Source organism: Macaca thibetana, chromosome 5 (genome assembly GCF_024542745.1).
Source record: "Macaca thibetana thibetana isolate TM-01 chromosome 5, ASM2454274v1, whole genome shotgun sequence".
Classification (NCBI taxonomy): domain Eukaryota; kingdom Metazoa; phylum Chordata; class Mammalia; order Primates; family Cercopithecidae; genus Macaca; species Macaca thibetana.
This window is the reverse complement of record NC_065582.1, coordinates 176,930,444-176,955,161: the sequence shown is the minus strand read 5'-3', so window position 1 is coordinate 176,955,161 and position 24,718 is coordinate 176,930,444. Positions and strand designations below refer to the sequence as shown.

The window sequence follows — 24,718 nt, the reverse complement described above, 5'->3', positions numbered from 1 at the left end:
ACCAAAGTGCAAAACAGACTTGGGTTGGGGCCAAGTGGGATGGAAGGAAAGGCCGGCAGCAGAGAGGCTTTCTGAGTTCTCCAGTCTCTTCCTCTCGGGTCACTTTACAACCTTGGCTTGAGGCCGTAGCTTCTGCGGTTTCTAAGTGAAGCACTCCCCCTCATCCTCTTACCCTCCTCAAAAAAGGTAAAATGTAGTTCTAAACAGGTTTGTGAGGATACATTCAAATTGTTCTTGGAAATTTGGGCAAGTGGAAAAAAATTAGTTCTTCAAGGAGCAGAGAAAGAGACACTGGATGTCCAGATGACTTAGGAATCAGGGCTTCCACGCCAGGAGCATAGTCAGCAGAGGGCAGTGGGCAGTGGGAACAGCCACCACTTAGCACTGACACAAGGGGATGGTGAGTGCTGTCTCCACCCCATACCCCGTGAGCCATATCCTCACTTTCCTTTGGTGAGTGAAGCTGGTGGGGCCAGTCCAGATACAGGGGAGCCAAAGGATGTTATCAGAGGGATGGGGAAGAAATCAGGAAAATTTTGGTGGGAAGTAAAGACTCAGGAATATATCCCAAGAGTCAGAGGGTGAGCTGCAGGAACGGACTTGTATGTACGTCCTTGGCCAAACTCAAAAATAGAGCTACTTACTTAAAAGGTATTATTCAGAGCTTGGGGTGGGTGGGAGTGGGGACTGCAGGGGAATGGGCTTCCAGGGCAAAACCCCACCTTTTCTGCTTGGAGATGATGAGCCACTGACTCTGTTTCTTCCCTTCCTCATCCCCACCCAGTCCGCACCCCACGAGGATGACCTGTCATAACCAGAAGTGTATTCGTTCATTCTCATGCTGCTATAAAGAACTGCCAAAGACTGGGTTTACAGAGGAAAGAGGTTTAATTAACAACGTTCCACAGGGCTGGGGAGGCCTCAGGAAACTTACAATCATGGTGGAAGGGAAGCAAACTCCTCCTTCTTCACATGGTGGCAGGAAGGAGAAGAACGAGTGCCCAGTGAAGGGGGAAGTCCCTTATAAAACCATCAGATCTTGTGAGAACTCACTCACTATCATGAGAACAGCATGAGGGTCACTGCTCCCATGATTCAATTACCTCCCACTGGGTCCCTCCCATGACACATGGGGATTGTGGGAACTAAAATTAAAGGTGAGATTTGGGTGGGGACACAGAGCCAGACCATATCAAGGAGAGTCCACACTCCTCTGCCTGCTTCCTGCTCAGGCAATGGTAACACTAAGGCTTTTGATCTAAGCTCTGAACATGAAAAGTCATTTAGCCTGAGTTTTCACTTCTCAGATCCGGCGGTGCCACCCAGCCCAGACTGAGCTCAGGCCCCCAGGGGGTTTGGGTTGGGAGCCAAGAGGAAAATCTAGCTCTGCTTCCGCTTGCCACAGCCCTCATTTCTCCTAAGGTCCTGGAACATTTGTTAAATAAACTGGGGACTTGATCTAATATTTTAGTGGATGAAGGGTGTAGCTTCTTCTAGTCTGTGACCTATAGAAATGCCATAGAATCATTATTTATCAATGAAAAAGGAATGACTGTCAAGGGAAATTAACTAAACTCAGACCTTTCGAGGCTAGTTCGAGAGCACATGTCAGTCTGATGATTCACAGGGAAAATCAGCCTCTCTCCAAGCCTCGTGACAACGCTCCCTGTTTCTACCCTCATCACCCTCTGCCATTATCTATTTTGTCTACAGCTGCCGGGGGGATTTAAAGCATGACCTGCCACTCTCCTTTTAACACCCCTGTCCACTAAAAGCCTTATAGACAGCAAAGAAAACAATGAACAGTGTGAAGAGAAAACCTACAGAATGGGAGAAAAGATTTGCAAACCATATTTGAATCCCCTCAAGCCCCATGCCCCCCCACCAGCCCCTTGGTCCCTCAAGCGGCAGACACATCCTTGCCCCTGCCTTGGGCTGCTGCAGACATCCCTGTCACCTCTCAGATTCTTGCTCTCCGTCCTAGAGGGAGACCCATGAGTTCAAATCAACAAGCTCCCTGCCCTCTGACCTCTGGGTGGCTTCAGCAGAAATCAGAAAGCAGCGGTCAGAAATCGGAAGGCAGAAGAGAATGAGGCCAGGGGTTGGTTGCCTGGTTCACTTTCTACAGGGACATTTTGCCTGGCTCTGTCCCTCTATTAAAGGTTGCAGCTCCTGATAGGTGGGGTACCCACCCTACATGCCCTCCACTGCCCTGAATTAATCTGCCCTCCAGCTGCTCAGGTTCACTGCGTCCCTCTTTCCCAAAGGTTTTTCTTTCAGCCACTTCTTTTGCTTGACATGCTCTTCCCAGACAACTGGGCTCACCTGGAGCCTGACCACAGTATTTAAGATGGCAAGTGTCCCCGCCTCTCCATTCCCCTTTCTCTGCTCTACTGTTTTCTCATAACACCCTTCACCTTTTAAAACACTGTGTGGGGTACTCCCTTGTTACACTGTCTGTGCCCCCATGAGGAGCTCTCTTTCTCCACAGCAGGGACCTTTGTCTGTTTTGTCCACTGGCACAGAGCAGGGGCCCGAGGGAGCACTTGCTGAGTGGTGGAGGAAGAAGCGCCTGGCCTTGGGCTCGTCTTCTAGTCTTTGAGAGGCAGCAGGGCAGCTTCGGCATTTTCCATGTCTGCTTCTCTTCAGGGATATTAACAACAAGAGTAACTGTGTGTTTCCCAGGGCTGCCGTGATAAGGTCCCACAGACAGAGTGGCTTCGGCAATAGAAATGTGTTGTCTCACAGTTCTGGAGGCTGGAAGTCCGAGTCAAGGTGTCTGCAGGGCCCTGCCTCTGGAGGCGCCAGGGAAGGGTCTGTTGCAGGAATTCTCCTGGCTTCTAGTGTGCTTTGGCTTTGGGCAGCACAATTCTAATTTTTAGAGGGTGTTCTGCCTGTGTGTATGCCTGCATCTAAATTTCCCCTTTTCTTAGGGACAGTCATATTGGATTAGGGGCCCACCCTATTCCAATATAACCTTATCTTAGCTTAACTAACTACAACTGCAATGATCCTATTTCAAATTCAAGTCACATTCTAAGGTACTAGGGACTTCAACATATGCATTTTGAGGAGGCGCAATTCAACCTATAACAATAGTTAAGTTTATTGAGTATCTTCTCTATGCCAAGCACTGTGAATTACAGTATGATTCTCATGACAATACCTGTTGAGGTTTAGGTCTGTTATTATTGCCACTTTCACTAAGAGAAAAATGCGTATCAGAGAGGTTAAATGACCAGCTCAAGGTCACCCAGCTAGCAGGTGTGGGACCAGTATGACACACAGCCCAGAGGCTCTATCACCCTGCTTTCTCTCTTTCACCACGTTCACCTCTCACACGTGCTGGATCCAGTGTCATGAGTTCCAGCAGTAAACTCTGAGGCCTTTGATTCTGAAATTGTAGAATTTATTGGGAAGCTACGGGGAATACAGGCAACAGAAACCATAAGGATTTTTATTTTATTTTATTTTTTTACTACTACTCAAGAGCATATTCCATTCTTGCCAATTATGAAAACTTACTGCACTGAATCAGAATGACTTCCTGTGAATTCTGACCCCCTGATTTGTAAAAGCACAGAGTCTGTGCTTCTCAAGAGTGAGCCCTCCCCCCACAAAGCCCCTGCCCCACGCGGCCTGAATGATGCTCACTGGAAGTTCACTCTTCAGAGAGTTAACACTGTGCCAGGCAAATCAATTTGGAAAACCAGCTGTTTCTGAAAGATGGCAATTATTTCCAGTTGCCCAAGCTGATGACTGAGGCCCTGAGCCAAAATTAATTGCAGATGAAATGAGCAAAGATGTCTTTCCCTTCTCAACTTTATTAGCCTCCTGAGCCATTTTAATAGACTGTCAGAATCTTATAAGAGGAATGAAAAAAACTGACAGGCAATCACTTCAGAGGGCTGGATGAAATATGTGTGTGTATATGTGTGTGTTTATTACGTATGTAACTGTATATATAAATATATATTTATTGCCTTGTTTTCAAATATATTTCAAGTATGTGTACTTGAAAAGAAGGTAATATATTTAATATATACAATTATATATGTAATAAACAAATTTATGTATATTTGAAAACAAAGGAATAAATACATATATACAATTATATATGTAATAAACACGTATTTATGTATCATATATGTATGTTATTTATATACGCTGTTTATATAGTATATATATTTTTATTCTATTATATTGTATTATATACTAAAAATATATATTTATGTTGTATATAAATATATATTTACATATTTTATATGTATATATGTAAGTATATAATATATAAATATATTTACATATATTTACATGTATATATGTGAATAGATACATAGAGCTATATACATATTTTATATATGATACATATTTATATATCATTTATATTTCATATATAATGTATACACATATACTTTTATATATCATATATTTATTTCATTGTTCTCAAATATATAATATATAAACATTATATTATGTATATTATACGATATAATATACAACCTATATAAATATGACATTTTTATATATATAAAAACTTTGGAAAGGGCATGGAATTTACCTTATATTGACTCTCTGTGAGGAACAGGGGAGTGGCTTTCACACTCCTTGGATTTTGTTTCCATAATTCTGTTGGATGCTGTATTAGTTTCCCATTGCTGCTGTAGTGAGTTACCACAGACTCAGTGGCTGAAAACAAGCCAGGTGGATTATCTTATAGTTTTGGAAGTCAGAAGTCTAGAATAGATTTTGCAGTGCAAACACGATGGTGTCTGCAGGGCTGGTTCCTTCTGGAGGCTCCAGGGCAGAATCTGGCCTGCTGCCGCTTCTAGAGAACATCTGCATTCCTGGGCTTGTGACTTCTTCCTCACCTTCAAAGCTGGCAATGGTGTCACTCCTGCCTCTGCTTCCACCATCACATCTCCTTTTCTGACTCTGACCCTCCTGCCTCCCCCTTTCACTTACAAGGACCCTGTGATAATATTGGGCTCACCTGGGTAATCCAGGGTTCACTCTCTGTCTCAAGATTGTCCCACCTGCAACATTCCTTTGTGCCATGTAAGGTAATATATTCCCAGCTTCTGGGAATCATGGTGTGGACATCTTGGGGAGCCATCATTTTGCCCACCACAGGTGGGAATGGTTATGTCCATTTTACAGATGAGCAAATAAATTCAGAGGTGTTGGGCAATGTTCCCAAGACCACTCAGCTGGTAAGTGGATGATCAGGATCTGAATTCAGAGTAGCCTCATCCTAAAGCCAAAGCTCTTTCTCCCCAGAACGTTTTTCTATTCCACATTCTCAGCCTCATGCTGAATTTAGTCTCATGCCTTTCCAGGAATTGGGGTCAATGCTACCATTTTAAGGACTGTTTCCAATGGACTATTCTGCATCTGTCCTTGCATCTCCAGCTCTTTGAGAAGATGAAAGAGGGACAGACTATCCAACGCACTTCACTTCACCTAACTTCTGCTGGCCCTTCAGCTCTCAGGTTCCTGGTCCCTGTCTACAGGAATCCCTCCCAGAACACCTTATTTCAGAGGGAAGCTTGTCTACGTGTTGCATGTAGTAATTGTTTCCAGGTTTGCTTTTCTCTCTAGATCATGGCAACTTCACCTGTGACAGCTGGAACAGTATGAGTGCACCTTAGGTGTCCGTGGAACAGATGAATGCATGCCTGCATGAAAGAATCCACCAAGCATCACTTCCTGCTCAGAGGAACCTCCCACACAGAGGTTCCTGCACCTCTACAACAGCAAAACATCATTCATCCTTGGGTCATAGTCAACCTCCTCCATTGGATGTGAGCTCCTACAGGCAGGCACCATGGCAAAGGCCCTCTGTAAGCCCAGCACAGGGTCAACAGTCTGACCATGGGAGGAGCTGGCAAGAGCTTGCTAAATGGCAGGGTACCAACTGGCCATGGTCCAGATGACTGAGATCCACCAGGTCCACACTTAAAGGCAGCGGCAGGAGCACTCTCCAGAGGCTGCGGCTCTGAGTCCTGATTTTAGAAAGGACTCCTCCTTCCCTTTCAGGACTGTGAAGTCATTTACTCTCCTTTCTGGGGTTCGTCTTTCCAAGGAATACTTTGCCCAGTATTGTCAGCTTTTAAGGAAGATGATCTGCCTGCCAGAGCATGGGGACAAGAAGGAGTGGCTTCTGGAGTCTGGAACAAATAAGAATGGCTTCCTGTGAAGTCTTCTTGGACCAAGGGAAGAAGCGTAGCCACTTCCTCGTGTGCTCCTCTTTCAAACAAGGGCAATCACTGGACTTTCAGGCATGACGTGAGCACTCATGAGGTCCCGTGTAGAACACTTTGGGGTCTCACTGGGGGGCAGCAGGAGCGCCATGATGATCTCTTTTCCCACTCCCTCGGGTTCTAAGCCAGCTGACTGTGTGACCCACAGTAAGTCACTCCTTTGGGTCTTGGTTTCCTCAACTGTCAAAAGATAGCAAGAGTCCCTGTAAAATCCTGCTGTCTACAAGGATGTCCATCGTAGCCTTATTCAAAATCACAAATTATGGAAATCTACCTAAATAGGACAAGAATAGTTACCACTTACTGAATGCATACCATTTGCCAGCCACTGCTGGAATCACTTAATGTACATTCATTGGTACAATCCTCAGCCCATCCCTATGAGGCAGGGATGATGGCCTTTAGAAGTGGGGAAACTGAGTCACAGAGCTGCTGAATAACTTACATGGGGGTCATGCAGCTAATAAAAAGACACAGAGTCGGGACTGGAACCCAGAAAGCATGGCACTGCCATCAGGTTCTGAGCAGAGACATTCAACAACCCCACCCTCAGACAATGGTTAAGGAATGATCATATAGAAAATTACTGGAGAAGAATAAATCTTTCAACACTAGTGTTAATTCAGGGAAGGTGATGATCTGCATAATTTTCTGCATCTATGATACACTTCAACAAAAAATACTTAATAAATAAGAAAATAGAGAATCATTCTGACGTAAGATTACGTGAACAAAAGCAGATTAGAGCACAGGATTACTGTGCTACTATGTAAGAAATATACATCTATGCACAGAAAGACAAGGGAAGAATTTGCCAAACTTCCTTGGGCAGTATGATTGTAGGTAATTTCTTCTTTGTTCCTCTCTCTTTTTCTGAATTTTACAAGTTTGCCCTAATGAACTGGTATTGATTTCTTTACAATACCAATAAAATACTTTACAAAAAACAAAATGAAAAATTTCCCATACTTCCCCCATAATTTTCATCTCAGACTGACTGTGTTTTTTCCACAGCTCAAAGTAAAAATTAATAAAGAAAACTAGATGCAGTCTATAACTTAAGAATAACGAGAATGAATCTTGTGAAACTTCCAGAACGTGAAACGTTGAAATGTTTTCCTCCAACAAAAAGGCTGTGAAGTGGAAAAAGAGACAAAACATCATTCCTCTACATTTTTTATGATATCTATTTTTAAAAAGCATCTCGTTAGAAGGACCCATTAAACGCGAGGTGCAGAATGAAGTGTCCTGTCATCAAGAAGTCAGAAAGACAATTGCAAGCCTCTGCCTGTTTGCATGGGCATCAATCTTGTCAGTGTAAATCAGTGAGCAAGAGTGAAAATAAACAAACTACTCCATCAAGGTCAGAGAACACAACTCTCTAATTTTAGCCCTCTCCTTCCATTTGGAAGGGAGCCTAACTGTGTCCTGTGTGCCTAAAATGTGAGGCACAGACATACCTACAAGAAAGAAGAGACACAAACATCTCATAAAGAGGGCAACTGAAGCTCAGAGATGTTGAGTGCACTGCTCAATGCTACACAGCCAAGAAGTGCCAGAGCCAGGATTCAACTCCAGTTTGATCTGATTCTAAGATGTGGAAATTTATTCTAGGTTCTGAAGCCACCCAACTTTCCCCTCCACCAAATGTTTCTTTTGCATATCGGAGGTTGAGAAACAGTGACGAGCTCTATGCCTTCTTTTGAACATATTGGCTTATTATTAAGGTCTTCCTCTCTATTATACTGGTCCACTGGAATGTCCTTTCTCCTTTGCCTTGCAAACTCCCACATGTCTGGGGTAATGAGATGACTGCTAATGGTTTTGAAATATTTTAAATGTCATGGCAAGAGATTGAAGACTCACATCAATTCTCTGATCCGAACTCCTGGGGACAATATGGCCCTCTTTCACATATTTTATTCATTCATATTTCATCATTTGTGACTAGGTGAGAACTCAAAAGATGGAGTTATTTATTAAAAGGAAGATGACAGGGAAGCAAAATATAGAAAGGAAATATCCTCTAGATGGGTAAAATGTCAGTGAAGAACTGCATGATGAACTCCTAAAATCCAGCCCCCTTGGGCATGACAAAGGACGTGCTCCTTTAAAGGGATGCCTGTTTGTTGCCTGGGGTTCCCACAGTGCAGTGTTGCCTGTCCCATGAGGTGTCAGGGACTGGGTGAGAATTGTCACTCTTCAATATTCACTTTGAGGTTTCAGATCAATAGCCTGGACACAAATGATGTCTGGATTCTCCCCATCCCAGCTATTTCTTTAAAACCAAGAGTTTGCTGAGTGATAGAAAACCACATTGTCCTAATTGATGAATTCTGATGGGGAAATCCCCTGCCTTAAAGGACCTTACGAACATTCCTACTGTGCTGTGTAACCCTCTGTGGCATTCTCAGGAGTAACACTCAGTTGACTTACAGAGAAGACGGCAGCCAAAGTCTCGATGCCCCCTGTACTCAAGGTGACATACGGGATCTTTGCTGGAGGGATCCCAGCTTTTCCAAAGACGCTGTTGGTATAGAACCAAATCTGTAATGCAGGAAAGAATGAGAAGAGAGAATGGTCAGTGGAAGGACTTAATCTATTTTCTAAATCAAATTTGGGTATAAGGTGGTCTCTGGATTAAACTCAGAGTCCCAAGGTGGAGTGGCGTGGATGCTCATTTTTCGCCTTCATCCCACCTTTTCCCTTTCTTCATTACTAAAAGAACTCCTGGATACTGGGAGTTCCCAGCTAAAAGACTACACCTCCCAGTTTTCTTGCAGCCAAGTGTGGTGGTGAGATAGAAACAGTAATGTTGGTGGAGCTTCCAGGAAGTTTCCCTTTTTTTAAAAGGAACTTTTCATCCAGGAGGTGTGCTTCCATTTTTGTTTTTTATTTTTGTTTGCCCTTCCTTCTTTCTGTGTCAGGATGGTGGAGGTGATAGCTGGAGCCTCAGCAGCCTTTTTTGGATTACTAGGTGACTTCAGAACAGCACGGCCATTAACCTCCATGGTAACTTTATGAGAACCAGAAAAGGCCTCCACTACACAAAATGGTTTACTGTCATCCACTGAAAAATTGCCATAGTAAATCCACAATGCGTACAAGGTGAAAGATGTTCCCCAGAGTTGGGTAATGCACAACCTGTTTAACTATACCTAGAGCCCCTGCCTTGGGATGAAAGCTGCTTATTCGGATGCTGGACCAGGAAGTTAGAGTTAGCCTGTGCCCTCACTGACTACAGTGGTTCTGTAATTTGTTATCCAAACATGAACACTTTTGAGAGTGTGGATAATTATGCTGGGACAACACACATATATTGAGTGCATCCTGGGAAAACCAGTATGTGTGGTCTTAGAGTTGCTATACCAGCCCTGGCAACTTACTTCATGTGAGACAGAAAACCTTCCATCTTGTTGAGGTCTCTTTTGGGGTTTCTGCCACATGAGGTTAGGCCTAAATCCTCATTGACTCTCATGGCATCAGACAAGCACTGATTAGGAGTTTGGAGACCTGGCTCCATCTTGAACTAGCTGCATGACCTCAGGCAACTCGCTCTGCCCTGCGGAGACTCCTACTCCTCCCCAGTCAAACGAACATGACCACGCTTATCTTGCCTGTCCCATGAGGTGTCAGGAACTGGGTGAGAATTGTCACTCTTCAGTATTCACTTTGAGGTTCTTAACCTGGACGCAAATGATGTCTGGGTTCTCCCCATCCCAGCCATTTCTTTAAAATTGAGTTTGCTGAACCACAGAAAACCCATTGTCCTAACTGACGAATTCCGATGGGGAAACCCCCTGCCTTAAAGGACCGTATGAACATTTAAGAATAGTTTGATCCCTATTCAGCAGAAATGTTAGAGCACATTGTTCATATCCTGTCAGGTCCAACATTAGCTGGCCACACTCTTGCGTTTTGCTCTTTGTTTCTGGATGCTCTTGTTTCTATAGATCTGTCTTATTACCAGATGTTTTTAGCAAAAATTATTCATGCATTGGGGGGAAGATTTAGGACCTACTTATATCTACAGATGGTTAAATTTTGTGAAGAAAGTAAACCTCCATAAAGTTATGGGCAAACCGAGAGATGCCAGTGAAAACTACGACACCCATTTCTTCAAGCTTGCAGGCAGGCATACATCTATTGGCAAAAACAGGTTTTAATATTCGTGTAAACAAGAACCTTCCTGTTCTGCACCTGTCTCTCATTTGAGTGAGCGTTAGACTCCAGAAAGCACAGGTGAAACCCATACTCTTCGTCAGTATCACCTTGTTCTAGGCAAAAGTAAATGGGGTGCTTAAAGCCTGAACCTTTGCTGTCACATCCATGGTGTACAGAGGTAGCGTCTAATAAATCCACCAATTCCTACAGTTCTCAGAGCTATAACAGAAGCTAACATTATCCTGAAAACCCTGTGTCCATTGAATATGTTTATACAATCGACTCCCCTTTAGGGGGTAACTGTGATCCCCAGTGCACCTTCAGGGTTGGATTCCAGAAGTGTAAGAGCCTTTCTCAGTCATCAGCCAAATTCACTGATTTTCAATGGCCAGCGTTCTCTAGGGGCCCTCTTAATGCCTTCAGGCTGCCACGCTGTCACCCATGTGAAGGTGTCTGACGTTTGTGTTATTCATAAGCCGTGATTCTGATCCCCGTGGCCCAACCAGCTCACGTTCCTGAGGTTCCCAGCCCTAGATCCCACTTAATGTGAGTCCTCTTATGTTGTGGCCAGCACCTCCTTCTGGCTCCTCTCACCCCCTGGTTTCAGTTCTCCCCATAGAGACACTGCTATAGATGTCCCTTTGCAGGTTAGTGGAGAGAGTCATTCGCATAAAATTCTAAGTTCAGTAAGGGACAGTTATAAAAACAGCAATAAAAGCCATATTTATTTTTACAACCGTTCATGCATCAAAAGGCAGAAATCAGCCCACAAATCCTCTCCCCAAGCCCAGGGGCTGCAGGGGTCCTGCCGGGCTGGCCCTGTCCCCCCCAGGGCAGGCCTGAACGTCACACACACTACCAGTCTTATTCTGTTTGTGCCACGAAGCCAATGCCCTCCCCTTGCATCAGCTGATAGAGTGGGAATGTGACTGCCTCCAGCTTTACCTCTGCTCACACTGACGCTTATTTGATTGGACAGTTTGAGGTCGCTGTAAAATAAGAAAACACCCAAGAAACTTAAGAGTGCATCCTGCCCCGGAGCCCCCTTTGTATCCAGAAGAATACAAAGTAAGGACTCAAATTTTAAGAGTGGCCAGAAAATGCTTGCTTTTAAAAGCTTTTCAAAGAGTGTTGGATCACCCAGTCTTGCTTCTCATCTTACAGATAAAAATCTAACCTCACACTGACCCAGCCCTTAGCCCAGTGATACCACCTTTCTGGCCTGCTCTCCTTTGAACTCTGACATGAGTGATTGAGGCTCAGAGGGGTGAAGTGTCTCACCCAGGGCTACACAGCTAGGAAGTCAGAGGATATGTGCTGCAACCATCGCCTCCCTGGCGGTCTCAGGCTGGGGCTCCTTCAACAACATAATAGCTAAGATTACGGAGCGCCACCTATGCGGCTGACCCCACGCTGAACCGATTTATTTATTTGTTTGTTTGTTTGTTTGTTTGAGATGGAGTTTCGCTGTTGTTGCCCAGGCTGGAATGCAATGGCGCGATCTCGGCTCACCGTAACCTCCGCCTCCTGGGTTCAAGCAATTCTCCTGCCCCAGCCTCCCGAGTATCTGGGATTACAGGCATGCGCCACCACGCCCAACTAATTTTCTATTTTTAGTAGAGATGGGGTTTCTCCATGTTGGTCAGGCTGGTCTCGAACTCCTGACCTCAGGTGATCTGCCTGCCCCAGCCTCCCAAAGTGCTGGGATTACAGGTGTGAGCCACCACGCCCAGCCACTGAACTTTAAATGCATCCTTTCATCTATCTTCACCACCACTTTACAGCTGGGGAAACTGAGGCACAGGGCAATCATGACAACTTGTCCAAGGTCCCATACTTCAACAGTTCAGTGTTTCAAGTTGCATGCAGGCAGATGACTCCAAGCCTGGCCCTCTTGACCACAGTTTAGGGTGGCCACATGGAGGGTCTCTTCTCAGCCTTCTCCCTATCCATCAGGACACAGCCAATTGCTGCAGTGAGATGGTCTCCGCTATTATGATTACAGAACGTTTTAGATTCTTCCAATTTGATCTAGGAAGTGATTTCAGGAGAATCTTTTCAAAACAAAAGTTATTAATAACTGCTTCTGAAATTGTAATTTGAGATTTTGTACAAAACCTGATTTAGGCTCCAGAACTCCTAATGATGGTTCAACAAATTAGATGGACCTTCATGCGGTTCCAGGCCAAAAGAGGGGGAAAGTACCACAGTTTTCTATAAACACATCTAAGGTTTCATGTCTCCTTCCCCTTGTCCCTCCCAGTGACCTCCCTTCCCTCCCTTCTACTCAACTGTTTAGAGAAAGGGTAAGAAATCTGGGACTCTCTTAGGCACTAGGTGACAGCAGACAACACAGGTCCTCATCTGCCCTAGAAGACCTCTTAGTCTGGCAAGGAAGGGAGGAGTACACAACAGTTTCCCAAGTAAGTGGTTAGAGGAACACACCAGGAACCCTGTAATGCGTGGGCATCCCACCAAGTGCAAAATCCCAGGCAGCCGTCCACCGCCGGTGAGCACCCAGAACCAATGTCACCAGGCCCATATGGGCTCATTCACGGCTGGCACTCTGATGCTCTTTGCTCTTATTTTACATCGATTTCTAACACACTTGGGTGTCTTGTTTCCCAACCAAGACTGCATATCAGGAAGCAGCAGACTTTGAAACTGCATGACATTGAGAAAGGAGAAAACAATGCTAGAAACAGTCGTGCTGATGACAGCAAGGTTGGGAGGAGATTCATGCATGCTGAGCAGTTGCCACCTGTGAGATATTTCACATAATTCCACAGATTCCTCATATCAGTTGTGCAAACTGAGTATTATCATCCCCATTTTTCATGATGGGAGACTGAGGCCCAGGGAAGTGACTATGATTGGCTTCTGTGTTTAAGAAAGAAGGAACCCCAACGAAGGAAGGGTCATCCCAAGTAGATAAGAGAACCACGCCATGACCCTGGGCATTCTGGAAGATTCAGGAAGGTTCAAGAAAATGAAGGCTTCCCCACACTGGGCTTGACAATTGATATTGATCCAATTTTTAGCCCAGAACTCCCTATCTCCTGCCCTCGCCTCCTTTTCTCCCCTAGACACTCAGGTGCCCACCACGTGGCATGGGCTGCTCTGGTGCTGGAGACACAGGGTTGATAAGATGCAGCCTCCATCTTCAGGGATGGAGACCCACTAATAGCTCTCTCCAGGTGAGGGGAGCACCGTGGAGGGGTAGGAGCTGCTGTGGCCACCCCAGCAATGGGGAAGGGGGTGGGCCTAAAGCCAGGAGCCTCCTTCACACTGGCAACAGACTGACACTCACACTGAAGCCTGGTTTTCATGCTGAGGACAAACTGCTCGAAAGGAAGGCAGCTGCCTAAAATAAGTCACTTTAAGCGACAGGTCTAATTTTAAAGAAGGGAATTTGAAAGCTTATTGTGTGAGGCAGGGGGAAAAAACAACAATCCAACACCAAAAAGGAATTTAGAAATAAATAAATAAATGTTGTTTATTCCAACTTTTGAATAATTTTTTTTCCTTTTTTTTTTTTTTTGTGATAGAGTCTTGCTTTGTTGCCCAGGCTGGGGTGTAGTGGTGTGATCTTGGCTCACTGCAGCCTCTGCCTCCCAGGTTCTAGTGATTCTCCTGCCTCAGCCTCCAGAGTAGCTGGGTCTACAGGTGCCTGCCACCATGCTTGGCTAATTTTTGTATTTAGTAGGTTTCACCATGTTGGCCAGGGTGGTCTCGAACTCCTGACCTCAAGTGATCCGCCTGCCTCAGCCTCCCAAAGTGCTGGGATTACAGGCGTGAGCCACTGCACCCGGTCAACTTTTGAGTGACTTCCAAAGTACGTGAAAACCATTCATCGGTTCCTTAGCATAAATACACTGAGCATCTGTGATGTTGGCTTGATACAGAGGTTCTCAGCCGGGGGCAATTTGCTCCCACTGCGATGTCTGGCAGTGTCCGAAGCCATTTTTGGTTGTCACAGCTGGTGGGGCAGACGGTGCTACTGGTACCTAATGGGAAGAGACCAGCGAGGCTGCCGAATAGCCTAGGCACACAGCATAGCCCCCCTGACAATGAATTTTCCAGCTCAAAATGTACATAGTTATGAGGCTGAGAAATGCAAGTTTGGTACAAAGTGCCTGGGTGGGCTGTACCGGGAGTGCACCCAGCACCAGCAGGTGTGACTTTGTCTGTGCGGGCACCACCCCTGGGACCTTGGGCAAGGCCTGACTCTCTGTGAGCCACAAGTTCTTCGTCTAGAAAATGGGGGCGATACCACCTACCCTGTGGGACTGTTTGGGGCTGGAATAAGATGACAAACACAGAGATGCCTGGCAGTATTTATGGATGTCTCAAGTGACAGGTCATGTCCCCCAAATAATGTCTGGGAAAGTGAAGAAGACAAAACAAGTCTTCCAAGGCAGCTAAAATTTTGGATCCATGTTAGATCTCTTGGACCCGTGAATCTGGATGACAAGGCAGCAGGTGCAGGGGAGAGCTGGACCACAGTACAGCGGTGATGCTGGCATTTGCCACAAAAGAGCAGGGTTCTCTCTGTATGTAACACGGAAGAAGACTTGTCCCTGTGGCCGCCTAGGGATGGCCTGGGGACACAGCCTGAGTGACATGCATGGGGGTGCTCCGAGGGGGACCTTGGGGCCAGATAGCTGGGGCTCAAGTCCTTTTTCTACTATTCCTTGCTGTTTGACCTTAGAAAAGTGTCTCAATGTCTCTGTGCCTAACAGTGGGGCCTAACTCACAGGGCGGCCATGGGGACAGCTCCTGGCCCACGCTGAGTGCTACATGTATGTGCACTTGATTAGGCTTGCAACCCAGTGGGTGGAGGCCAAGCGAAGGGGAGCAGCTGGCCTGGGTTTCTCACTGCAGGTTTGTGTCCCACTGAGATGGGAAGCCAGGCCTCTGACTCTTGGTCCAGAGCTCTGCTCTGGGTCAGGTAAAGCACGTTCAGCTGCAAGTATCATTCCCAACTTAAACATTGAAGATCTTCAACACGGGAGGGCAGAACGCTCTGAGGCTGGGGCCTGGCTTTGGGAGTAGCTGAGATTTTTTTTTCATCACGTGCTTAGGCAGCACGCCTTGCAGGTACACCACAGCGGAATTTATGAAGTTATACGGCGGATGCAAATAGGAAAATGATGTCCCTGTGGAGAAGTGAATTCTGTTTAGAACTGTCATGGTTCTCAATGTAAATGCCTCATTCACTACAGGTTCCATATTCAGTCTTCAAGACTTCAGGCGTTAGCTTTAAGAAATGATTCATTTCCTCTCTCTACTCTCCGAGAACAAGGAGCGCCTCCTTGAGACTGTCTGGCACAACCTCGGTCTCGTCAACACGAAGAGACAGCAGGACTCTCCCAGGATCACTCGGTTAATGTAGGTAGAGCCACTGACCCAGGCACCTGCTCAGTCTGCTGACTTTAACCAGACCAAGGAGAAAGGTAAAAGCAAAAAGCAAGGTGATCTCATTTCATCCTAGTGTTTCCGAAAATAGAACCAACAGTTGTGGAAAGGAGGTGGAACACTGTGGTTGCAGCTTTCTATGCTGCTGTTTTTTCTTCTCTGGACAGGAATGACTCCCCTTCACTTCATCTTCCCTAGACACCCCCAAACGCCCTCCCTGCCCACCTTTGGGGGTGCTGGGCTCATGCTTATTTAGTATAAATGCAAGCTGTCTTACTTGGGGCTCTTCAGAAGGGTGCTGGCGGCTGCCTCTTCTCCCTCCCTCTGGGTTCAGCCAGTCTCCTCTCAAGTGACATGAGTGACCTCAGAGGCAGTTTGGATGCTTTATGCAAGAATCTCCTCTACACTCCCCTGCCAAGTGGTCGGCCAGCCTGTTTGCACACCTCCATAGATGGGGAGCTCACCACCTCTAGAGGCAACCCACTCCATTTGTCCGAAGCAACAATAACAATAAAGATCCAGACTCTGCCTCCCTAAGTCTCCAACCAGGAATTCCACCTTCGAGTGCCCTCAAGGCAGAGGAGACTGCTGCAAACATCCAAGCGTCTGGGGAACCTCATGGAGAGACCTCCTCAGACTTCCCGGCCCATGGCAGCTCAAGCCCCAGAGCATTTCTTACTTAAAGCCTTGAGGTTTTTTTCAAGCCAAAGTTGTGAGTTGAAGACAACCCAGCCAACAGTACTTTTATTAAAATCATCTCAGTGTCTCTCACTTCCGACTTCCTAATATCCGTTTTTTAAAGAACTATGACTTTTAGACATGTCTAGGGATAATTAGTGCTAGCATTTATTATGGGATATTTCTGTGGCCAGCGGCTGACCTGAACACTTTGCATGGATTGTGTCTTTCCATATTATGCGATCCCATTTTACAGATGAGGAAACTGAGGAGGATCAGTCAAATTACATGGTTGCCTAACAGCATAGAGTTTGTGGTGATGACAGAGCTGAGACTTGAACCTGGGCATCCAGGGCCCAAGCCCTGAATCTCCCCGCCCTCTGATCCCTCCAGTCATGCGAGGATGCCCACCGGGCCCCAGGACTCACCGTGTTGAGGCCACAGAGCTGGTAGCAGGCCATGGTGACAATCACGGTGACCACCTGCCAGTGGACGTAGCCAGCTCTCAGCAGCTCCAGCACAGACACCAGACAGATGTTCGCGGCTCTCAGCCAGGACCTCCTCTACTTCTCGGGAAACATCTGCCTTACCCAAAAACGTCTGGAAGCTGCAAACAGAGGCACACGTGGACTTTCAGCAGGGATTAGAGTGTCCATCGTGTCTAATGCTGGGCCCTACAGGGACGGGTCCCACCACCCAGCCACATACCTTAGCTGGGGGTGGAACTTGGCAAGGGCCTTTGAAACTATGGAGTCCAAAGCCCGTGTTTAAAAATGGGAAAACAGAGGTGCAGCAAGATGCCATGATTTGCCCAACCACCCAGCTGGCTGGGAGAAAAGCTGAGAACGGGGGTGTCTTGACTGTCTCCAACGCAAGGTAGAGCACACCCAGAGTTCAAATCCATCTATAGCATTGGGCAGCTGTGCCCCTGTTCATCTTTTGTTATCATTCCTGCCTCCAATGGCTGTTGTAATAATTGCATGATATCATATACATTCAACCATGGCTTGGAGCTTCCCTCACTGAAGCTCGTTTGCTGAATATTCACTAAGCGCCTCCTGTTTCCCTGGCTCATGCGTTCACCCTCATCACAGGTGTCCTGAGAGCGGTAGGATGTCACTTGGCCAGGATGCCCTGCAGTCCACACTATTGTGGAAAGAAGGATTGAGCTTAATGACTGCAAGGCCCTTTCCATGAGACCCTCTGAAATACAAGAAAACTTGAGTGGAAATAGTCCCAAAGAGTGAATCTTCCCAAGACTCAAACCCACCCTCGTGATTTATGCCTTTTCCGTGTTGAACACTGCAAACTTCTAGCCTCAGAGAATCTGTCTTTTTTTTTTTTTAAATGAAGACCTTAATTGTTCAAACCTCTATGAATGTATGCTTGAAGGCGGGCTGACTGATTAGACCCCTGAAAGCACAATAATCAGATCACGGGGCGCTTTCGGACACAGATGCCTATACTCAGTGCTCTGATCTTTCTTCCTCCTGCAGGGAAAGGTGGCTATTGTGATGGCTCCTGAGGACAGTCCATTCCAGACACAGCAGGCAGCATCCCTAAAACAGGCTCTGCCCCTCAGGGTATGTGAAAATGCTCTTCTTAAGCAAATGCCATTAAACTTGCTCCAGATTCTCCAAGAAGCAAGTACCCTTCCAAAGGCTTTGGAGTGTTATTTCCAGCAGAGTACTAAAAACTGCTTCAGAATGTCTTTTTTTATGAACTATAAATTAATGCTTTCCCCAGCATTTATTAAGGGTAAATGAGAAAAGCAGCTGAATGAGCAACATTTCTGTTTCATGCACTAAGTATAATATTTCTACTATTTCCTCAAAGTTCAAAATGCAACATCCATGTGATAAAATAACTCTAGACTTTTGGGGTAGAAAACCATTTCTTTCCTTCATGACCTGCATATTTTCTATTATAAAATAAGGATAACTTCATAACCTATGTTTTTTTTCTCTTTTCACCATGGCTGCCAGGAAGCTCTCAGACAAATTCAGTGTTTAGCCCTTAACAGAATTTCCTGAACCAAAAAAAATCTCTCTTCTTTCTCTTAAAATTTCCTATCTTCCAGCTCCATCCAAGTCCCTGCAAAGGACATGATGTCATTCCTTTTTATGGATTCATAGTATTCCATGGTGTGTATGTACCACATTTTCTTTATCCAGTCTATCATTGATGGGTATTTGGGTTGATTCCATGTCTTTGCTACTGTGAACAGTGTTCAGCAAACTAATGCAAGAACACGTGTTCTCACTTATAAGTGGCAGCTGATCAATGAGATCACCTGGTCACAGGGAGGGGAACAACACACACCGGAGCCTGTTGGGGGGCTGAGTAGGGGGAGGGAGAGCATTAGAAAAAATAGGCGATGGGTTGATGGGTGCAGCAAACCACGACAGCACACGTTTACTTATGTAAAAAACCTGCCCATCCTGCACGTGTATCCTGGAACTTAAAAATTAAAATTAAAAAAAATTCTGATCTTGTCTTAAAGCTTCAATTCAACCCTCCTATTGTATATATGTTCATAAAGTGGGTGACACTGTTTCAGAGTGACCCCCAGCCTATGAAGGAGCAAGGAGGCTGTCCAAGGGCCCAGCCATTTCTGCCCAGTGGGGGACCTCCTGCAATGCACAAGTTTCTCCAGAACTCTCCCTTGATCTTGCTGAGACTTTGCCAGGGGCACTGTGGCCTGATAGCTCCTCCTGCCCAATTCTTCTCCCATCCTTGTCACTTCCCAGGTGTTACTCTCCATTGAAACTTTGGCACTCCTAACTTGTTCTCAGACCTGCTTCCGGGAGAACCCAAACCTGCACCAAGGACTTACCTGCCGGGGTCTCCCACACCCTTCAGCCCCTGCCTCTTGAGTGCCCTGCAGGACCCTGGCCCAAGCGGGCCAGACTTCTATTTCCCTAACTGCCAAGTAAGCCCGCCCCCCACCCCTCCATGACTCTCTCACTATTTTCAATCACTCCTAACAACGGCCTGTCGGGATTTGGGCTTGGGGTCCTCACTATTCCACATGTACTCTTTCTGGCTGAGGGCTCACAGATATTCTTTTGAAAATAGCAAACACAGAAGACTGAGCTGGAGTCCTGAGGGGGCACCAAGGAGGGGGCGTTTCAGGCTGCCAGAGAAGGCAGGGGCACTCCGGGCAGGAAGCAGAAGGATGGAAAGTCGTCTCCTATTCCTGACACTAGGGTAAAGCAAGATACATTCTGTAAGGTACATGGGTGTGCTTTGGTCAAGGAATAGGCCGAGGTAAACATCCGGGCCAGAATGACTGAGTGAGTTTAGGTGCGCAGGTGCATACTCCACTTGTTATATAACCTGTTTCTGTAAGTTCATACTTGGTTTGCAGCCACTATCATTTGGGAAGGTATAACTGCCCTGCTGACACTGTACAGGGCTCTTGGGCATGGCTCCACATGACTCTTGTGCAGCTGCTGGTGCCCAGAGAAAGAGCGAGATAACCAGAGCCGTCCACCTTGCAGATGGACAGAGGGGAGCCAGGGCAGGGTTCAGCACAGCACGGCATGGCACAGTTCGCGCTCGTGCCCAGAGAGAGAAAGAGTTAAGCTGCTGACCCTGAAGGCGAGAGAGAGCTGGCTGTGCAGCTGAGGTGGGAGTGGCCGGCTCGAGCAGCCGAGACAGAATGGACAGTGTCTGAGAGCTGCTGATGAGAGAGCTGCTGATGAGAGAGCTGCTGATGAGAGAGCTGCTGATGAGAGAGCTGCTGAGTCAAACCATATTCACCTGCTTACAGCCCCCCAGGTGTTTTTTCAGCTACCTGTCCATCCACCCAACCTCCTCGGGCCTCAGCTGGGGCGGAAACCTGACACATTCATCTGCACCTCTGGCTCTTTCCTCAATCTGGAATGTTCTTTTGACCTTTCTGCACCTGGCTACTCGCTTCGTTCTTTGAACCTTATCTCAGACACCTCCAGGAAGCCTTCTCTGATGCTTTCCTGGCTGGATGACAAGGGAGGAGCAAGCCAAAGAGGGCCTTGAGTGTTTGCACGGGGATGAAGTTCCTGCCTACAGGTCACAGGGGATGGCAAGACCAATAGTTCTGAGCGCCCCAAAGGTGCCAGGCATGGGCCTTGGGAGCTGGGCATATGGTGATTTAAAGAAAAACCAACCCAGATTGTCCCATCCTCTGGTCCAGCCTCATTATCTTATGACCAACAAGGAACAAAGAGAGAACCTGGTGCTTTAATTTGCGACACGTGTTCCTTGTGTCCCTGTAGCAGGTGCTGCATGCCACCTAAGTCTCTCCTGCACGTGGACAGCTTCCTATGCCCGCACCTGTGCCTCTCTGTCCGCGGCTTTCCCTGGGCACAGGTGTGTGCTCAGCCCTCAGCAGTTAACACCCCCAGGAGCAGGCCTCACTTAATGACAAAGCTGATGTTAACAGAGGTATACCTAGCTTCCTCGCAGACACCTGAGTGAGTTCTACGCTGTGCCCCAGAGGTGACTGGGGGGGGTGGGGTCCCAGTTGCCCACAGCTGACACCTGCTCACTGATGAACCTCAATGCCTCCTCCGCTTCCCTGTCCCACTTCCCGGCTGGGGAAGTGATGCTTCCTCAATTGCACCCTCCGCTTCCCTGTCCCACTTCCCACCTGGGGAAGTGATGCTTCCTCAATTGCACCCTCCACTTCCCTGTCTCATTTCCCGGCTGGGCAAGTGGTGCTTCCTCGAGTCACCTCTCAAATAAACTTCCCATCCTCCAAACCTTGACTCAGGCTTTAGGGGCACCTGACAACAATCACAAAGTCACCTAAACTAGATGCCTGTGGTCACATAACCCAGACACTGCCTTCCGCGTCTGATTTGTCTGATCTAGTGACTAAGCCCCTTCAGCGTCTAGAGTCCATGTGCTCCTCTCTGCCTGAGCCCAGGCCTGCCTTACTTTAGGTCTCAGGCTCTCCCTGCTGGGCTCATTATCCCCAGGCTAATCCCCAGGAGGACGACTGGGCCGCTCTTCTGCACACAAACCTGTGCTGTCTTGCCCCGGCCAGCAGGATCCAGTCCAAATTCTCATCTTCCAAGCAGAGCCTCCTCCCACAGTCCCTGTGGCATCTGGAGGCTCCCCCCATCTCTCTTGGCTGCTGCCCTGGAAAAGGCACTCGTCCTCCATCCCACATACCCCCACGGCCTGGCCTCTGGGCCCTGCTCGTGCTGTTCCTTGTGCCCAGAACACCCTGCCACTTTGTTGCCTGCCTAGGACATCCTTTTCCGAGGATCCCCTCAGCAGTCACATCTTCTGGAGACCTTCCCTGTCCCCATGATGGCTAATCACTGTCACCCTCTCATCTGGGTCGCCCTTGCACCTGTGTCTGTCTCTCTTGGGCACTTTCACTGCTGTGTGGAGTGTTCTGTCTGCACACCTGCTGTGCCCACCCCTGGGAGCGCCCCCTGAACAGGGGCCATTTAAGGGATGCTGTGGTACCATGGAAAGGGGTGGGCCTTGGAGTCGGAGCAACCTGGGCTTCACACCCAGCCCTGTCTCTGCTAGGAGACCCCGGACTAGTCACCTATTCTCTCTGCCCCATGCTTTTTCTTCCACAAAACAGAAATCAAAAACACCTACCTATGAGGTTGTTTTGGGGAATAAAATCAATATGTATTAAGTGTTGGCACGTAATTGGTGTTCACTAAACAATTATTATTATTTTTATTTTCTCTCTGTGGAGTCTGACATAGAATGTACATCCAACCCATGTGTTTTGAATGAAATAGTAAAAATCAAGACTCAGGTGACAGGGAAGGAGAAGAAGCATGTTATAAACACGGAAGTGGGGGCAGGCTGAGCAAACAGGAACAGAGGAAAATTATGCTAGATGTCAACCAAATTGAATCAGCAGGGGGCCAGTATCTGTTCCGCGTTCTCCCTACTCTTCCGGGCATGGTGTGGTTTTCCAATGGCAGGTTCCCCGTGGTCCTCAGACACCTTCAGAGCACAGCAGAGTGACAGACACTGATGCATGTGGGGGTGGCCCACACACGACTGCAAGGAGATGAGACTGAGCCTGCCAGCCTCCCTCAGGGTCCTCAGAGAGCCACGCTGTTAGCACAGGTGTCATCCTGGCCTGGAGACCCCTCCAGGTGTCTGTACATCTGCTGAGCCTGCCCTGGGAGTGCCTCCTGAGCAAGAGCCACTTAAGGGACATTGTGGTACGGTGGAAGAGGGCAGGCCTTGGAGCTGGAGAAACCTAGGCTTCACATTGTCTCAGGGCCAATGGGTGCTCACCAATGCAAACACACATTGTCTCGAGGCCAATGCGTGCTCACCAATGCAAACACACATTGTCTCGGGCCAATGGGTGCTCACCAATGCAAACACACATTGTCTCGGGCCAATGGGTGCTCACCAATGCAAACACACATTGTCTCGGGGCCAATGGGTGCTCACTAATGCAAACACACATTGTCTTGGGGCCAATGGGTGCTCACTAATGCAAACACACATTGTCTCGGGGCCAATGGGTGCTCACCAATGCAAACACACATTGTCTCAGGGCCAATGGGTGCTCACTAATGCAAACACACATTGTCTTGGGGCCAATGGGTGCTCACTAATGCAAACACACATTGTCTCGGGGCCAATGGGTGCTCACCAATGCAAACACACATTGTCTCAGGGCCAATGGGTGCTCACCAATGCAAACAAATCCTGGCTGCATCATTTTCCATCTAGTATGATACCAGGTGAATTACTTAATGTTTCCATGCCTCAGTTTCCCTGTCTGCAAAATAAACATAATAGCATTGGTGTTGTAACCAGTGTTCAATGTTGGCACACATGAAGTCCTCAGAACAGTACCTGGCTTTTGATGAGCAAGGAGCATTATGAATATATGTGCTATCACTGTGGGGTACTTGCTACATTCTCCCTCTCCCTTTCACCTTTAGCCTGGCAGTGGGTACAAGATGCTATAATCTTCTGTTGTGGGTTGAATTGTGTCTTCATAAACATATGCTGAAGTCCTAACCCCCGGTACCTGTGAATGTGAACTTACTTGGAAATAAGACCTTTGCCAATATAATTAAGATGTAAGTTAAGAGGAAGTCATACTATAGTAGGATGGACTCTGGATCCAATATGACTTTTGTCCTTACAAGAGGAGGAGACACAGATAGACACACACAGGGAAGGCAAGCGTGTGATCACAGAGGAGAGGTTGGAGTGATGCAGCTGCAAGCCAGGGAGCGCCAAGGACTGCTGGTCACCATCGGAAGCCAGAGCATGGCCCTGCTGGCACCTGGACCTTGGACTTCTGGCCTCCAGAACTGTGAGGGAATCCATTTCTGTTGCTGTTGTTCTTGTTTTGTTTGTTTGTTTTTGTTTTTTGTTGTTGTTGTTGTTGAGACAGAGCTCCGCTCTTGTTGTCCAGACTGCAGTGCAATGGTGCAATCTCAGCTCACTGCAACCTCTGCCTCCCAGATTCAAGTGATTCTTCTGCCTCAACCTCCCAAGTAGCTGAGATTACAGGCATCCGCCACCATGCCTGGCTAATTTTTTGTATTTAGTAAAGATGGGGTTTCACCATGTTGGTCAGACTGGTCTCGAACTCCTGACCTCAGGTGATCCACCCGACGTGGCCTCCCAAAGTGCTAGGATTACAAGGCATGAGCCACCACGCCCGGCCCCATTTCTGTTGTTCTAAGCCACCAACGCATGGCACTTTGTTAGGGCAGCAGTCACACTTTATCGCCTCCTGCTAGAGCAAAGTGCAGAACAACCTGGAGGCCTCTTCCCTCTTGTGATCAGGGGCCTGGGATTAGAAAGGCAAAGGGACTTCACGTGACGCACAGGGCAATAGCCTCGTATAAGTTGCATGCCCAGAGTGGCACTGAGCTTGTTCTCTCTTACACAGTGCAGGCCTCATGCTTCTAAAAATAGGAGATTTCATCAAAGCATTTATTTTTCCAACTACTAATGGAATTTAAGAGGAGGAAGTCATTGAGTTTTTAACTTAGGTTCAGTGTCTTTTTATTACCCACAGCAGTCACATCCAAAGTAGGGTATGTACGAAGGGGTGTAGCAGGAGATATTGGAGTTCCTATTTACAGTTTTATAACATTTTGTTATGGACTGAACCTGGAGCCTTCACATGGCCTGTGTGAGTGGGGAGCAGAGCTCCACCGTGTGCAGAAGCTGACAGGGTGCCTTTGATCTGT

At 47.1% G+C, this 24,718-nt stretch overlaps 2 protein-coding genes across 3 annotated transcripts in view; both read right to left on the bottom strand.

Moving 5' to 3' along the window:
• SLC2A9 (solute carrier family 2 member 9) overlaps positions 1-24,718 on the bottom strand; it is a 199,004-nt gene that overhangs the window by 63,571 nt on the left and 110,715 nt on the right. Inside the window, 3 exon segments of the mRNA XM_050789970.1 lie at positions 8,700-8,810; positions 16,952-17,063; positions 17,065-17,132. Coding sequence (XP_050645927.1) covers positions 8,700-8,810; positions 16,952-17,063; positions 17,065-17,132 — 291 coding nt within the window.
• The window catches only part of NSG1 (neuronal vesicle trafficking associated 1), a 556,677-nt gene that overhangs the window by 433,426 nt on the left and 98,533 nt on the right, over positions 1-24,718 (bottom strand). The window lies entirely within an intron of this gene.